The 18,619-nt window shown below is 42.4% G+C and overlaps 1 protein-coding gene across 1 annotated transcript in view; it reads right to left on the bottom strand.

Annotated features, from left to right (window-relative positions):
* LOC126471622 (organic cation transporter-like protein) overlaps positions 1-18,619 on the bottom strand; it is a 206,129-nt gene that overhangs the window by 86,602 nt on the left and 100,908 nt on the right. Inside the window, exon 6 of the mRNA XM_050099858.1 lies at positions 2,328-2,496. Coding sequence (XP_049955815.1) covers positions 2,328-2,496 — 169 coding nt within the window. The remainder of the gene's footprint in view (positions 1-2,327; positions 2,497-18,619) is intronic.

Below are 18,619 nucleotides of genomic sequence, written 5' to 3'. Positions count from 1 at the left end.
GACCGTTCGCCGGGTGAAAGTGTTTCGATTTGACGCCACTTCGGCGACTTGCGCGTCGATGGGGAGGAAATGATGATGATTAGGACACCACAACTTCCAGTCCCTGAGCGGAGAAAATCTCCGACCCAGCCGGGAATCGAACCCGGTACCTTAGAATTAACATTCTGTCGCGCTGACCACCCAAGCTACCGGGGGCGGACTCTCTGCAAACGCCGAACTTACAAGGGAACCTCCCCATCGCAACCCCCCCCCCCCCCCCCTCAGATTTAGTTATAAGTTGGCACAGTGGATAGGCCTTGAAAAACTGTACACAGATCAATCGAGAAAACAGGAAGAAGTTGTGTGGAACTATGAAAAAAATAAGCAAAATATACAAACTGAGTAGTCCATGAGTAAGATAGGCAACATCAAGGACGGTGAGAACTCAGGAGCGCCGTGGTCCCGTGGTTAGCGTGAGCAGCTGCGGAACGCGAGGTCCTTGGTTCAAGTCTTCCGTCGAGTGAATAATTTACTTTCTTTATTTTCGCAAAGTTATGATCTGTCCGTTCGTGCATTGACGCCTCTGTTCACTGTAATAAGTTTAGTGTCTGTGTTTTGCGAGCGCACCGCAAAACCGTGCGATTAGTAGACGAAAGAACGTGCCTCTCCAATGGGAACCGAAAACATTTGATCGCAAGGTCATAGGTCAACCGATTCCTTCACAGGAAAACACGTCTGACATATTCTATACGACACCGGTGACGGCATGTGCGTCACATGACAGGAATATATTGTCGACCCACTTAACTTGTACACCTGGCGAATGGGTAAAAAGATTCTTCTACCTTGCCCGATTTAGGTTTTCTTGTGGATGTGATAATCACTCCCAAAAACTGATCGCATCGGACGGACGGACGGACAGATAATAACTATCTGAAAATAAAAAATTTGCCTTTTTCACTCAAGGGAAGACTTGAACCAAGGACATTTCGTTCCGCCTCTGCTCACGCTAACCACAGGACCACGGGGCTCCTGAGCTCAGACTCTTCTTGATGTTGCCTATCTTGCGCATGGACTACTCAGTTTGTATATTTTGCTTTTTTTTTCATAGTTCCACACAACTTCTTCCTGTTTTCTCGATTGATCTGTGTTCAGTTTTTCAAGGCCTATCCACTGTGCCAACTTTTAACTAAATCTGAGGGGGATGCGATGGGGAGGTTCCCTTGTCAGTTCTAATAAATAATGAAACGAATTCTAAAGTAGACACTGACTTCATAGAACTGAGAGGTTCATTGTCTCTAGTATACGGCACAGTTCAAGTAAGACAGTGTTGCTGCGCTAGGCCGCTATGTGTAAGGTACAAATATCGATACTCAAAGAGTAACTATATCTGTAATCTTACAGACACTACGTTTACATGTTACACACCTTCCGGAAGACGAAAACCGAATTTCTAAAACCGTTTTTCTCTGTCGTGTGTACATGTTAAGACCTGAAGCGGATTTGCTAGCCCAGTTAAATATGGCGGCTGGAAAACAGCTGATCCAGTTTATGATTCAGCCAACACAATCGTTATTTCTCCTCTCTTAAAGGTAACAGCTTCATGCTCAGTCTAATATTTCTGCTTTTCCTTCACTGCACTATAATTCCATATTAACCGAATATCTGAAAACAAGACGTAACTTGACAAACCAAGCACAAGTTTCAACACCGATTACGTTTACATGGTAGCGAAATCGATAGCGGAATTGGAAAACGGGCATCTAGAAACTGATTGTCAGAATCGATTTTGAAGTGCTTACATTACCACCCAGAAGCGGTATTGGGAAATCGGTTTACGGGATCTGGTTTTGGGAGCGCCATGTAAACGGGGCGACAGTGTGCTTCGGACACTCTCGTCCTCCAAAATAACAACAGTCATACTCAGACGGCTGCTTGCATACATTCCCAGTTTAATGAACACACTGGCATCCTATCACACGTCGGATGGACAGCTAAACCAAAGGATCTTAATCCCACAGAAAGAGTTTTAGACTATTTGAAACAGCTGGTGTAACATAGCAGTCAACATCCAAGCAACTGGGTAGCTCTACGAGATCTAATCGTCAATGAGTGTCTTCAACTGGATATGGCATACCCAAAGAAACTTGTGGACGTCCTTCCTTTCCGAAATGAGGTAATTATGAAAGCTGGGATCGGTGTTGCACAGTATTAGCGTAATTCCCCTAGTGGTGGCTATTTTATTGTGTAATTTGCTTAGGCGTTTGTTGTCATGTACCAAGCAGACTGAATTTTAGGAACATGCATACTCAGTGCAACAGTTAGGTAAATGATGAGGTAGTGCATACCAGGCGTAGGAGAGGAAGAGTGCAGAGAGCGCCGATAAGGAGAGGTGGAAGTGACGCCAGTCGCGCAGCATGTAGGCGGCGGCTGCCATGATGCACAGGCCCACGGTGAACGGCAGCTGGTAGAGCACCGACACTGTCGTCCGGTGTCTGTCTCCCGAGATCTCCATTGCTGAAATCAATGCATTCGTTAACCAAATTGTACAAAAATCGCACAGTCAGAAATAATTCGGATGAACTTAGAGCATCTGCCACAGGCGCGGATTGTAGTTAAAAACCTCTAGAGCAGAGCCGCCCAGAAAGGAAGACTGAAATACACTGAAGCGCCAAAGGAACTGGTATAGGCATGCATATTCAAATATAGAGATATGTAAACAGGCACAATACGGCGCTGCGGACTGCAATGCGAATATCAGACAAGTGTCTGGCGCAGATGTTAGATAGGTCAGTGCTGCTACAATGGTAGGTTATCAACATTTAAGTGAGTTTGAACGGGGTAATATAGTCGGCGCATGAGCGATGGGACACAGCATCTCCGAGGTAGCGATGAAGTGAGGATTTTCCCGTACTATCATTTCACGGGTGCATCGTGAGTACCAGGAATCCAGTGAAATATCAAATCGCCGACATCGCTGCGGCCGGAAAAAGATCCTTCAAGGACGGGACCAACGACGACTGAAGAGAATCGTTCAACGTGATAGAAATGCAACCCTTCCACAAACTGCTGCTGATTTCAATGCTGGGCAATCAACAAGTGTCAGCGTGCGAACCATTCAACGAAACATCATCGGTATGGGCTTTCGGAGCCAAAGGCCCACTCGTGTACCTTTGATGACTGCACGATACAAAGTTTTACGCCTCGCCTGGGCCCGTGAACACCGACATTAGACTGTTGATGACTGGAAACACGTTGCCTGCTCGGACGATTCTCGTTTCAAATTCTATCGAGCAGATGGATGTGTACGGGTATGGAGACAACCTCATGAATCCGTGGTCCCTGCATGTCAGAACGGGACTGTTCAAGCTGGTGGAGGCTCTGTAATGGTATGGGGCGTGTGCAGTTGGAGTGATATGGGACCCCTGATACGACTAGATATGACTCTGACAGGTGACACAAACGTAAGCATCCTGTCTGATCACCTACATCCATTCATGTCCATTGTGCATGCCGACGACCTTGGGCAGTTGCAGCAGGTCAATACGACACTCCACACGTCGAGAATTGCTAGAAAGTGGCTCGAGGAACACTTTTCAGTGTTTAAACACTTTCGCTGGCCACCATACACCCCAGACATGAACATTATTGAGCATATCTGGAATGCTTTGCAACGTGCTGTTCAGAATAGATCTCCACCCCCTCGTACTCTTACGGATTTATGGACAGCCCTGCAGGATTATTGTGTCAATTACCTCCAACACTACTTCAGACATTAGTCGACTCCATGCCACATCGTGTTGCGGCTTTTCTCCGTGCTCGCGGGGCCCTACACGATATTAGGCAGATGTACCAGTTTCTTTGGCCCTTCTGTGTAGTTTATTACGGATTTTTAATTCTCAGGAAACATCTAGAACATTTTCCACAGTGAGGTAATTAATGACAGACAGTGCTTCTAGAACTGTTAAAATCGAGTGATGTTTTCAAACAGGTAGTAGCTGCACCATGGAACACCGCTTAAAGGTGCGGCTTCTCTGATGCATCTGGCGACGGCGGTCATCGCAGTGCTAGCCTCTTAACATGAAGCCCCGAGTTATCTCGTTTTATTATTTTGAAACAAACTTAAAATCCCCAGTATACTCGGACAACTTAAAAACAGACCTTCGAAAAAATAAAATGCCGCTGATATCCGTTTAAGTATTGACAAATATGTGTTCTCCCATTAGGGAGCATTTGGTACTAATTTTGTAGCCTGGCTGCCGTGTTTTGGTTAAGTGGTTGAAACTAGATATCGTCATTACTGTTTGCAGCTTTGGATAGTCGACATCAAACGCGTGCTTTCAGACTCTTTCCTATATTATTGTTCAGGAAATGCTTTCAAAAACGAATTACTATAGTGATCATGTGTTTGACATTGAATTTAGCGGCTCAGAAAGCGCAGACGAATGTGATGTTACTTCATTAGAGACTGAAACTGACGATAGTTCGTCAGTTGAGCGACAAGTGGTGGCCTGCGGTACCAGATAAATACATCCACTGTGCTCCAGCCAGCTTCTCCAACATTTATGTTCTCAAAAAACCGTTGTGAAATGCATGGTTAGGCTTCACAGTTACACAGAAACTAAAAAATGGTTCCAAGTTCCATGATATTTTAGTCGAAGTTCAATGCACGAGTATACTCGGGATATTTTTATTGGCATTTTTAAAAATTTTGAGCTTTATATGAATGACATTCATTACGGGATGTTTTTCATTAATAGAAAATACTTTTTTGGAATATAATTTGAAAGAAAAGTTAAGAATCTAATGATGATCACAGCAGACACATTAACGAGTGATTACCCATGAAGCGGCTAAGGCCTACTGTGATAGTACTATATGAGAAAAATGAGTTTTCCGATTTCCTTGTTGAAAGAAATCTTGTTTGTAAATAAAGCATAGATGCATCAGCTTGTGCAGTTAGTTTTTCGGTGCAGGTTTTGCTTTTTCTTGAAAGAATTGAAAACCACTTCATTCCATTTTCCATATTTTCTTCACTGAACATACTTCTCATTAGATTTATAGGAAACTAAATGGCACATGAATTTGACTTTCCAATCTGTATGATGAAATTGCTATTTTTTGATATCGATCACAGTTATTGTGAAGCTTAGAAATTAAGTAACCAGTCGCATAAAATTTGAAGGAATTTCAGTAAAAAATGTGGTTCCTGTCCTGGTCAGTTGCAATTTCAACAGATTCCCGATCATATTCTTTCATTAAACAAGAACTTATAAGAAGCTCATTATTAGAAAATGAGAACATCGAAGTTGTTCACTTAGATTGTTGCAAACGCACACAATTTCTCCTGTCATCAGCTATCAATGAACCTTAAGAATTACATTATTGCATTTATAAATCTGTAGTTACTTATATACATATGGAAGTTTCGCATATTAGCTATATGGCAAAGTATTTTTCTTTTTGTGTGTCATTACTTACCAATAATCTATTTCAGTGTGTTGAGTTGTTTATGGAATATGATTGTTATTACGAATAATTCACTACACTTCCATTGTAGCACACATGGAGAGAAATGAGTGCAATATATGAACTCCATTTTCTCGACAATGGAGATCGATATAAACCTCGTCTAAATAAAAATTCAATATGTTAGTTACATTTCATATGCAGCAATATATGGCCTAACATTAACCAATCACAAACTCTTAGCGACTTCTATTTTCCATCGCAAATCACTTGAATTTTGTGCAGTGGGCGATACAATTTGGAAATATCACAGTAACTATGACTGTCAACGAAAACGTAGGCAGTGCTCCATGATGCTGACATATGGGAATATAAGTAACTAAAGAATCAATTTTTGTCACCAAACAGTTTATTTAAAACCGTGTGAAAAAGACTGCAGACCAGGTGGCGTGCACGTGCTGTTTTCCATCTCAGACTGTCCCTCTCTGCGTGTATCCTAATCAACGAAGCCAATAATATGTCGACTGGGGTAAAAAATTCGTGTAGCTGCAAATTTTTCTACATTCGTCATGACCAACCAACTAAAAATCCTATCCAGTGTGAGTGTGGGGGTGGGGGGCGTTAAAAGGTCACTTTTTTGTGTTTTTCTTGACTATCTCGAGAACCGCGTCTTCCAACGAAAAATTTTCCCTCTATCAGATAACTACATTAAATTTCCTGCAAATGAGGCCCTACGCATTTTTTCTCTAGAACACACTGCAAGGGATGGAAAATCGCAAATCAGAAGAGCAGTGTATTAATGGTATAAAAGTAACGTATGTTGTTACATACCGTGGGTTAAGAACAAATATTAAGTGTTTGTACCACATCTAAGTGCAGTGAAACCGTATTAATCGATAGAATCTGTTCTGGAGTGTAACAGGGTGGAAAGGTCCTAATAAATGTTAGAAATGTGACGGAAGGAGGTAATGCATCTACCTGCCCCATAGGTCTGCAAAATGAAGAGCGAGCAGGCAATTTCCCATTCATTCTAACACACTACGTCTCAAAAAGCAACTGAATGGTATTTGACAAAGTTATACCGACCCTTCCGCAGTTCGCCTTATGAATCACTGGCGACGCAGTGTGCAGACACTCCTGGGTGGGGGGTTATTTTCCACAAAATGTGTTAACATTACATTGAATACAGATATGAGTTGTTAATACGACAAACGCAAGAAAAGCGCATGGGCGTTTTATACGTAAATCTCTGCATACTGTTGTACACTGCTACAGAGGAAACGGATTATTGTATGGCAGTTGTAGCTTTCTTCCGGGACAGGCGACTTTCTCCACCGTGAGCGATACTCTATTTTCAGTTTACAGACAGACTTTATCTCTTCTGCATTTCTTATCTCGTTCTTTTATGTAACTAGAAAAAAAATAGCTCTAGCACTATGGGACTTAACATCAGAGGTCATCAGTCCCTTAGAACTTAGAACCACTTAAACCTAACTAACCTAAGGACATCACACACAGCCATGCCCGAGGCAGGATTCGAACCTTCAACCGTAGCAATCGCGCGGTTCCCAACTGAAGCGCCTAGAACCGCTCGGCCACCGCGGCCGGCTATGTAACTAGATAACGTAACATTATATAGTACAATTATTTTAACTGCATTAAGTGAGTACTTATTTGCAGTGGTTAAGTGAGTTTTTATGTAAAATAAGTTGCTGTAAACAATGACTGAGAATTGCTTAATTTTTAAGTGTGATGCCGTCCGTGATCTATGTAGTGTTGGTAGGAAAGGGATTGGACTGGTAAATGCGGTGTCTTGCTGCTGCCTGTCGTTCATAGCATTCTGTAAAGCTGTGTAACCATATGTGAATTAATGAATGACCAGAAACTTACTGCATTTGAATCAGCACTAATTGTGTTACTCGTAAATCGCATAAATCTCTCCCATTCAGGAAATGCTGCCACTTGTAGTGTCGGCTGCACTGATTGGAGCCATATTTTTTTTCTAGTTACAAGAACAAGATAAGAAATGCAGAAGAGATAAAGTCTGTCTGTAAACTGAAAATAGAGTATCGCTCGCGGTGGAGGAAGTCGCCTGTCCCGGAAGAAAGCTACAACTGCCGTACAATAATCTGTTTCCTCTGTAGCAGTGTACAACAGTATGCAGAGATTTGCGTATAAAACACCCATGCGCTTTTCTTGCGTTTGTCATATTAGCAACTCAGGCTGCAAGGTGGCCGTTAATATATCTGATGGAATGGGACTAAACAAGTTTAAATCTAGAACACTAATCCCCTGCAACTTATTGCTTTACTTGAAATATCTGAACTTCTATAACATCTGTTAAAGAGAAAGGCAATTTAAGCCTCTGGGGATGTTGGGAAAGCTGAGGCAGCAATGATGCACTAGATATCCTCAAGCTACAAAAAGTACTCCAGCCATTCATTGTGGAGACAACGAAATCGGCAATGTAGAATACCTAGTGAGGGAATTTCAGTGTGGTAGACAGCTGACAGCTCCAGCTATAGATCTTTTTGTAAAATAGCTCTTTTAACAACTACAAATAAAATCTTACTTAATAATCTGAAATTAACTCCACCATATCAGTGAAGTTATTTTGTCTTTTAATATGAGAGGACTGGACAGGAAATGCTGGGAAGACATAGTCTGTCTGTAGCGGCTGATTTACATAAACAGTAGCACCTCGATAATCCGACCTCGGATGGTCCGACTCTCCGCTTAGTTCGACCATCCCATTTCCGGTGTCTGGCCTGGACTTATCGATGACTCACCGTCTACCTTATGGATCAGCAGGCAGTTGACAGCTGCTCGCTGCGATAGTTCGATCAGGTTTAGTCTAAACCAACTTGTTTGTAACTCGATCAAGCTGCGAAGGGTAGCAGCGCGGTCTGAGGCATCCTGTCACGGTCCACGCGGCTTCCCCCGTCGGAGGTTCGGGTCCTCCCTTGGGCATGGGTGTGTGTGTTGTCCTGAGTGTAAGTTAGTTTAAGTTAGATTAAGTAGTGTGTAAGACTAGGGACCGAAGACCTCAGCAGTTTGGTCCCACAGACCTTACCACAAATTTTCAATTAACTCGATCTATAAGTGCTATTGCGCACTCATTTGTTTTATAAATTTGTGACAGTGTTCTTCCTACATACTAAAATGTGTAAAACTAAATTATGGCATCAACTAAACGTAAACATTTGACGCTGTCTTTACAACCGGACGTTGGAGCCAGTAACGTGAGTGAGTGGGTCAGTACGGCTGACGTTGACTGCACAATGGAAGCAGAATTAACTGACGGCCATCTTCTTGACGCTGTAGCTCCATAAACCGACGAGAACGAGAAGGGTGACGCCGAAAACGAAGAAAATGAACCTACCCTTTGAGTATCACATACAGATGCTAAAAATGGGCTTGATATGGCCCTCCCTGCACATCGAAGAAAGCTCTACGTCTACCCATATAGAAGTTTTGCGGATTAGGAAATGGCGGAACATCGTGGCAAAATCAAGACTGTCGTCTGCTAAGCAAAATAACGTTATACTTTTTGTCCTATTTAGGAACCGAACATTTCTTACCGTGTGATAGCTCATGATCTAAACAAGTAAGTGTAAATCAGTTCTGCGTCAACGCAGTGCTACAATAAGGTAAATACAGAAGTAAAACTTTCACTCAAAGTACCAAAGTACCATTTTCTTACCGTACAATACAGCCGTATTCTACAGTACAGGCACTACTGTACATCACATTTTCATGTAAGACATTCTGATGTGTGAACGTTTTCATTTCGTTTTGTTACTGCTGTAACATGGAACAATATTTCAGACAGTATTTCTAGTCGAAAATTAAAGCTGTATTTTCCTGTATTGGGATGTTATGGTTCAATAAAAGCGTTCCTCTGATAATCCGACATTTTTAGCGTTTCAGCCTTGCACCCAGTCCGAGGTTCTACCGTAAGCTCACGAGGCACGGATCTAGGGACGGCAGCCTTAGATGTCGGCATTTTTTGCATTGTATTTATTTTAACATTTTATGTTTTAAAATAACTGCACTTACAAATGACAAAAATTGTTGATATCGTGAGATAGCTTGATATTTTAAACAAGCCGTAAGAATGATAATCGACAGCCGGCCGAAGTGGCCGTGCGGTTAAAGGCGCTGCAGTCTGGAACCGCAAGACCGCTACGGTCGCAGGTTCGAATCCTGCCTCGGGCATGGATGTTTGTGATGTCCTTAGGTTAGTTAGGTTTAACTAGTTCTAAGTTCTAGGGGACTAATGACCTCAGCAGTTGAGTCCCATAGTGCTCAGAGCCATTTGAACCATTTTTGATAATCGACAATACAAGCTTTGAAATGATATTAGTTTACTTGGTGACTGAATGGAAAATCAAACACACAATTTCCATCTGGAATCGTGTTTATGAAATTGTTCACTAATATTTTAAAGCAAACTATCAGGACGACAATCGAAAATACGCGCCTTGAAACGTTATTATTCCGAGTCTGCTGTCGGTGTCTAACTTCTGTTCATTGAGAATAGAGAAAGAGGCGACAATGAAATTAAATTATTTTGTATTGCCGTTCTTGCCTTCACGGTTTTATTTCATAGCAAATTTCGGTCAAGTAATCCAATCTAGTCATTTGATCACTGTCGTGTTTAAAGTAAAATGCTTTGTACTCGTGTGCCGTGTGGTACGATTTTCAACTGGATGCTTCTTATTCGCAAACTTATTTTCTGTTATGTTGGTGCTGGTTGAAAATTTCGTAAATGTCTTTAACATGAATAAGTGTGACGAAAACAAAGGGGAAAAATTAAGTGGGGAGGCATTTCGGAAATTAGCAAATGAAAATCGAAAACTAGAAGTTAATGTTCTAAAAACGCTTGCCAGAGTAGACAAATTTTTCACAAAAAATGTTGCTGATTCGACTTCAGGCAGTACTGATTATAGATCTAGCACTACAACTGTAGTGAAAGAAGTAAATGCCAACGAAACAACAGTTACAAATGAAGAAAAACAAATTGTTCTGAATTCGAGCCTCGCAGCCGCGTGGGATTAGCCGAGCGGTCTAATGCGCTGCAGTCATGGACTTTGCGGCTGGTCCCGGCGGAGGTTCGAGTGGCATGGGTGTGTTTGTCCTTACAATAATTTAGGTTAAGCAGTGTGTAAGCTTAGGGACTGATGACCTTAGCAGTGAAGTCCCATAGGATTTCACATACATTTGAACATTTTACGAGTCTCACAAAAACCTAAGCGTAGAATCACATATCACAAAAAGAAATAGCCTCGTTAGTGACGATCCTGCAGAATAATGTCTTAATGAATCAGCAATCGATATTCTTTCACACCGTGGCATTAACCATATTTTTCTAACACATTAAGGTCAAAAGGCGGTAAAACCAGGTATCTGAACATAAACTTATTTTATCGTAACTTTTAAATGGTGAATCAACTCGGCGTTATTACTTAGTGTACTGTAGTATCGGTGCTATTTTTTGTGCACCATGTAAATTGTTCGGAGGTAAGACCGCGACTGCTGCTATTGGCATTCCAGATTGGATAAATATTTCTAGTATTTTATCTCATCATGAAAATTCATTTGAACACAAAAATTTTGAGTTATCACTTTTAACAAGAAGAAAAATCACTTGGAACGGTAGAAAACCATTTCGAGTCACATGTTTGCACAGAAAATATGTACTGGCGCAATGTGTTGAAAAGGATGTTTGCAGTAGTTTGAAGCTAACAAGTCGTGGACTTCCCCTAATTGGACACGTTAAAAATCTGTTCATTACATAACGGTCAATTTATGATGTCTCTGTTCGAACCGTGGCCGGCCGCGGTGGTCTAGCGGTTCAGGCGCTCAGTCCTGAACCGCGCGACTTCTACGGTCACAGGTTCGAATCCTGCCTCGGGCATGGATGTGTGTGATGTCCTTAGGTTAGTTAGGTTTAAGTAGTTCTAAGTTCTAGGGGACTGATGACCACAGATTTTAAGTCCCATACTGCTCAGAGCCATTTGAACCATTTTTCGAACCGTGTTCCATTCTTTTCTCGTAGAGTACACGGAATGATATGGAAATCCGGGGCAGGGATACACAAGTTATTTACCTTCAAGAATCAGTGATGAACTAATAGAGATGCTTTATGAACGAGTAAAAAGAATTATCGTAAGTGATATCAAACAGGCCAAATACTTCTCTATAATAGTAGATTCTACTGCGTGCATTCACATATTCATCAGTTATCGTTCTTATTAAGATATGTGAACGGTAGTGGTAAGTCTGTTGAAAGTTTTCTTCTGTTTTTACCAAACGCAGGACACAAGTCTGAAAACCTAGTTGAGATCTTACTGAAAGTCCTGTCTACAAACTCCAAGGCGGCCGGACGTGGCCCGCAGAGGGCCTCCCGGACAATGACGCCAAACGCTCATTTCCATGTTACCGACTGTAGGTGCCAGTCACATGACAATGCAAGCAACGTGTCAGGAGCCTACATCGATTTGCAGGCACACATTGAAGAACGAAATCCGAAAACGCATTATGTGCCTTGTGCAACACATTCTTTGAATTTAGTTGGCGCTACTGCTGCAAGCTGTTGTCAGGAAGCGTTTCCATTTTTCAATTTAGTGCAAAACGTTTATAATTTTTTCTTTGATTCTACACAACGCTGGGATCAACTTCTTTCATAAATCCAGGGAGCCAAACACCTAAAAGTTTATCAAACACACGTTGGTCAGCAAGTGAGGAAGCATGTGTAAGTCTAAACGAAAATTCAGAGAACGTTAACAATGCCCTCACACATGTTACCAATAATACCTGCGAGAAACCACTTGCGCGAAATGAGGCTTTAGCTTTACTGAATCAACTCAGTGGACTAGAAACAGTGTTCATGATAACGGTTTGGTGAGACATATTCCAGAGATTTAATAGTGTAAATGTGAAATTGCAAAACGTAGTTATCGATACTGAAGTAGTGCATGAATTGTATGAATCACTTGTAGCGTTTATTAGCTCTATTCGTGGCATGTTCGACTATTATGAAAATAAATCCATGGAGATTATGACTGATATTTGAAGATATAAAAGATCAAGTAAAGGCAAACTTCATATTGATGAAGAAGTGGGCGCTGAAGATGTTCCTCAGACGCTTTACGAGAAATTTCGGGTAGCAACATTTTTCGCGATACTCGACAACATGTACGCTGAATTAGTGACGGGGAAGGAAAGTTATAAAACATTGTTAGACTCCTTTCTTTTCCGTAAACTTAAGAACAGTTCACCACACGTTACATCTGAATGCGCAGCAAAACTCCAAGCGTCAAATGAAACCCATTTAGAATCTTCCTTCCCAAGTGAAAGCACACATCTTGCGACAGTATTGAAATCTTGTGAGGAGCGGTTAAAGTCATGTTTCCGAATGTTGACATTACTCTTAGAATGTTTCTATGTACGACACTTAGAAACTGTCCATCAGAACGCTCGTTTCCGGCTCTTAAAAGGTTGAAATCATACCAGCGTTCTATCTTGTTTGAGGAGAGATTGAATGCCTTGTGTATGCTTCAGACTGAAGCTGACCTCATAACTGATGACCGTCACAATTATGACGATATGATTCACTTGTTTGCTGCCATTATAGCCAGAAGCAAACTCTGCTGACTGGTGAGTTTTGTTTATTTTGTAATACTAGTTTTAAACATTTCAGTTATAATGTGAGTTTTATTAGCAACTTACAGGACATTAATCATGATTTAAAAACTATGTAGTTATTATTTAAAATATGTTTCTTGAGGGGCGCATATTTTACTGTGTGCCTAGGGGAGCAAAAATATTAAATCCACCATTGTCTGTCCGTAAACTTAAAAAGCGGGTAGCACTCATGGTGGGAGAAGTTGCCTTTCCTGAAAGCACGCTACAGCTGTCGTACAAGAGGACTAAGTAGCTGTTTCCACTATAGCAGTGTAGAACAATGTGCAGAATCTGTCCGTATGCATTTCTTGTGTTAGTCTAATTGGCTTCTCATATCTGTATTCAATGTAGTGTTAACACACGTCGCAAGTGACGCATAAGGCAAGCTGCGGAAGGGTCGGTAAAAGTATGTGAAACACGCAGTAGTTGCTTTTTGCGACGCAGTGCGCTAGAGAGAATGGGGAAGTGCCTACTCGCTCTTCATTTTGTAGACCTGTGAAGGAAGGATGTGCATGACTTCCTTTCGGCACAATTCTAACATGCATTCCCACCTTTCCACCCATTTACAACCCAGAACAGAATCTGTCCCTTAATACGGATCTACTGCACTAACAAGGGAAACTCCCTATCGCACCCTCCTCGGATTTGGTGGTAAGAGGGCCCAATGGACAGGCCGTCAAAAACTGAACACAGATCAAGCATGAAAACAGGAAGGTGTGCTGGAATGTGAAAAAAAGCAAAATAGAAACAGTGAAAGGTCCATGAACAAGAAGAGCAATGTAGAGCAGTGGGGAAGGAAAATGGCGTCGTGCTTAAGTGGTTATGGTGTTGGATTACAGCGCGGGCGAGCCTGTAACAAACCTTCTTCATACAATTATTTTTTTCTTTTTTATCAGTTATAGAATATGAGTCATGTGGTAAGAATACCTTACTATCGCAAGTAAATGTGATGAATAGTGAGAGTGGGCGAGATACCATATAGATGTCTCACAGAAATAAAAACAACAAATAAACGGGTGTGAACTATAACAAAGGAATTCAAGAGTTAAGACTTCCAAAACGGAACGCAACTTCAAAAACGTTAAAAACATATGTTTTGACGGAGTATAGAGAAAATTTGTGTGATTGTGAAATTGTTGCGTTCATTTGTTGCAGCCTATGTCACACGCTATTAGGTTTTCATCATTTACTTGGGAATAATCACACTGACATTAGTACGAACACCAAATCGGGCACGGAGGCATATCTTACTCACTTACTAGTCGTACAAGTTAAGTGCATCGACAAGAGGTTCCTATCATATGACACACTACTGCCACTAATGCATATCTGTGACATACCAAACGTGTTTGCCGGTAGAGGATTCGGTTGATTTATCGCTTTGTCGTCATGGTACGACACAGACACAAATTTGAATAAATCGAACAGCGAAAAAAAGAAAAAAAGATAAGAGCGAGGTTGGAACCCGGCTCGCCCGCATGGTAATCCAACACGATAACCACTTAATTATGACGCCATTACTCTGCATTGTACTTCTTGTTCTTGTTCTTTGACAGTTCACTGTTTCTATTTTGCTTTTTTTTTCAGAGTCCAGTACACCTTCTTCCTGTTTTCATGCTTGATCAATTTTTGACGGGCTCTCCACTGGGCCCTCTTACCACGAAATCCAAGGGGGGGGGGGGGGGGGAGGGGGAGAGGTTCCATTGTTACATATGGTACAAATATTTAATATTTGTTTTGTAAATAAAGCTGCCTTTTCCTGCTGCTAGTTACTTTATTTATCGTATTCCATACGTGTTTCGCCTTCTCCTGTTCTAAGGCATCATCAGTGGGATCTATAACGATACAGTTTTGTTAGTTTCAGATTATTAAACAGTTCACTACGCGACGTTTTTGTAAAAAAAGTAATTATTTACGATTTGCTGATTTGCGTTTCCTCACATCTGGTCTGGAGGTCGCACTACCACTTTTATCACTGCCATATAATCACACCTTTGTGTTCTCGCCTTCCACCCACTGTTCACCATGTTTCTCACTCTTTTATGTGGTGGACTATTGTTCTTTTGTTACTCGATACAACTATTTCGTTGTACACTGTTTTTCACAACGTAAATATTGCGACTCCATTACATGATGCCTTAGAACAGGAGAAGGCGAAACGCGTGTGGGATACGATAAATAGAGTAACTAGCAACAGGAAAAGGCAGTTTTATTTACAATACAAGTATTTATATGCTTGCTGCGGAGGATGGCCACACAAAGAAACTTTTTATTTTATATTTATTCCTAACCCACGTTATTCAACAACATACGTTACTTCTATACCATTAAAACACTATTTTTATAATATGCGGATTTTCCAACCCCTGTAACGTGGAAAATATTAGTCCTAGAGAAAAAATGAATAGGACCCCAGTTGTAGGAATTTTAATATAGTTAAAAAAATGGCTCTAAGCACTGTGGGACTTAACATCTGAGGTCATCAGTCCCCTAGACTTAGAACTAATTAAACCTAACTAACCTAAGGACATCACACACATCAATTCCCGAGGCAGGATTAGAACCTGCGCCCGTAGCATCAGCGCGGTTCCGGACTGCAGAGCCTAGAACCGCTCGACCACAGAGGCCGGCTAATATAGTTCAGTCTGATATCGCGAAACATTCGCTAGATGTCGCGGTTACCTTGATGAGCACTGGACTCGTATTCGGGAGGACGACGGTTCAATCCAGCGTCCGGCCATCCTGATTTAGGTTTTCCGTGATTTCCCTAAATCGCTCCAGGCAAATGCCGCGATGATTCCTTTAAAAGGGCACGGCCGACTTCCTTCCCCGTCCTTCCCTAATCCGATGAGACCGATGACCTCGCTGTCTAGTCTCCTCCCCCACAACAACCCAACCTAACCTTGATGAGATGGTTCTCCAACTATGCGTTAGAAGTAGATTTCGGACAAGACATTCAGAATACAGTAACACTAATCCCTGCCTCTGGCAACAATTGTGATAGCGTGACACTCCCAATCTATAGTCTGCCTGCTTAGCTGGGTGGTTACGTGCTTGCCTCCCATGCAGCGGGCCTATGTTCGATTCCCGGCGGGTTGGGGATTTTATGTGGTCGTAGACTGGGTGCTGTGTTGTCCTCATCACAATTTCATCCTCATCTCCGGCACGCAAGTCGCCCAATGTGGCGTCAACTGAAATAAGACTTGCACTCGGCGTCCGAACTTCTCCGGATGGGTCCTCCAGGCCATCAATGCCATACGCTCATTTCATTTTTTTCCCAATCTATATCAGCCAAGCTGAAGTTACCCTTCATTACAACAATATGATCAGGAAAATTACTAACGATATTCTGCAAGTTCTCTCTGAAGCACTCTATCACTACAGCTGCTGACCCAGGAGGTCTATAAAAGCATTTGATTACCATTTTTGACCAATGTTTAATGCTTAATTTCACCCAAATTAATTGACATTCGGAAACTCTGATAACTTCGACAGATATTACCTAGTTCTTTATTGCAATAAATATGCCACCGCCACTGGCGAGTAACCTTTCCTTGCGACAAATATTCCAATTAAAACCTAGGATTTCGTTGCTGTTCACTTCTGGTTTCAACCATCATTCTGTTCCTGATACCATTTGGGCATTATAACCTTCAATAAACGATACTGTTTCTGGGACCTATCCTTGGATGCTAATATCCTTATAACTTTTTCTACATCCGATATGCAAGGACGAGAATTCTCTAAGAGCGTTGTGGTTTATGTAACTTCGATTTTGGCAAGCAATTTGTCTCTGATCCCAAGGGGGTGGTTCTCAGACTTAACACAAACGCCATGTGCACGCCACACGTTCCTTACTACCCAAGTAGCCAGTTCCTGCGTGTAGTGCACGCCAGACCTATTAAGGGGAACCATACAATTCTCCACTCTATAGTGGAGGTGGAGAACTTTGCTTTCGATACCGTCGCGGAGTCGTCTGAGCTTCCACACTGCTCCAAACCACAAGACAGCAATCGACCCTGGGTACGATGCTATAAATAGCCAGCTTAGCCTGCAACCTGCATTCGATGTTAGGTGCCCGCACCAAATCAGTCATCCGCTGAAAGGAACCAAGAACGGCCTCAGAACCCAAGCAGTAGGCATCATTTGGACCGACATGTGCCACAATTTCCACACAGTGCGCTCGATAGCCTCCGGCAGGACCTCTTCCACATAATGGACGAGACCCCCCTGGCAATCACACCGAGTGGGCACTGACATTCTTTTCGACCTTGCACGTAATTCCCCTAACTTACGCTAAGGACAAGACACACACCCATGCCCGAGGGAGGACTCGAACATCCGACGGGGGAAGCCGTGCGAACCGTATCAAGGCGCCCTAGACCGCGCAGCTATCCCACCACTCATTCTCGTGTGAGGACGGACTCGTCAGATGTTACGTGACAGAAGACGCAGTGACAACCAGGTCACCAGTGAATTCCAACGGCACCAAAGGTGACGCACATGTCGCCACCGGCGCCCCGATGTCGCCACAGCTTTGAGAATTTGCCAGAAAGCTTGTCGACTGTAGCCAGTGCTGCTTCAAGCTGTTTACGGACAGCAGTCAATTCTCCTTTGGTGTGCTCTCAACAAGCACAGTCCCTAGCCATATCGTACCGTGTGAAAGATTGGTATAAGGTCTCAAAAATACAAACAGAGCAGTCAGGGGTAACTAAAATAGTACGAACAGACCCCCGAAAAAGAGTCAGTTACCGAACTGTGGCGCTACTGAGGCTGGAATGAACGCAAAATATAACGAGGAGAATAAACAAACAATAAAGCCTGCTCTGCAGAGTTCTTACCATAGCCTGAGACGACAGGCTCTTAGAAAAGAACTCTGTCTACTGAAAATGGATGTAGTAACAGTTGCTTTTTACTGGAAACTCTGCTTACACAAAAGCTACTGCAGGAAATAATGCACTGATCTAAACTATAAGCTGTGTACTAACACGAAATTTAAACGTTGCCACGTGATGTAGCACTTTTGGCGGCGGCAAATTGCGGGGGGAAGCCTCCTCGCACAAGGACATGAACTAAGATTTACGTCAAAACAAAAAATGCATAGGTATACACTGATGAGCCAAAACATTATGACTACCCGCTTAATGGCTTGTTTGTCACTCTTTGGAACGAAATACATCACTGATACAGCGTATCAGGGATGCAACAGTTTGTTGGTAGGTTTGTGGCGGTATGTGTATGTGTACGCACAGGTCACGTAATTGGCGTAAATAACGGGCCTCTGATTTGCGTACGCGGTGAAGCCGCCCGACAGCGACCCAGATGGTTTCCGTGGGATTTACATCAGGCGAATTTGGTCGCCGAGATATCAACGCGAGTTCACTGTAACGCTCCTCAAATCACTGTAGCACAGTTTTGGCTCCGAGACACGGACAGTTATGCTGCTGAAAGATGACATCACCGCCGGGGAAGACACCAAGCA

This window comes from Schistocerca serialis, chromosome 3 (genome assembly GCF_023864345.2).
Source record: "Schistocerca serialis cubense isolate TAMUIC-IGC-003099 chromosome 3, iqSchSeri2.2, whole genome shotgun sequence".
NCBI classification, from domain to species: Eukaryota; Metazoa; Arthropoda; class Insecta; order Orthoptera; family Acrididae; genus Schistocerca; species Schistocerca serialis.
Note: the sequence above shows the minus strand (reverse complement) of the source record. Positions and strands in the feature narration are given on the sequence as shown.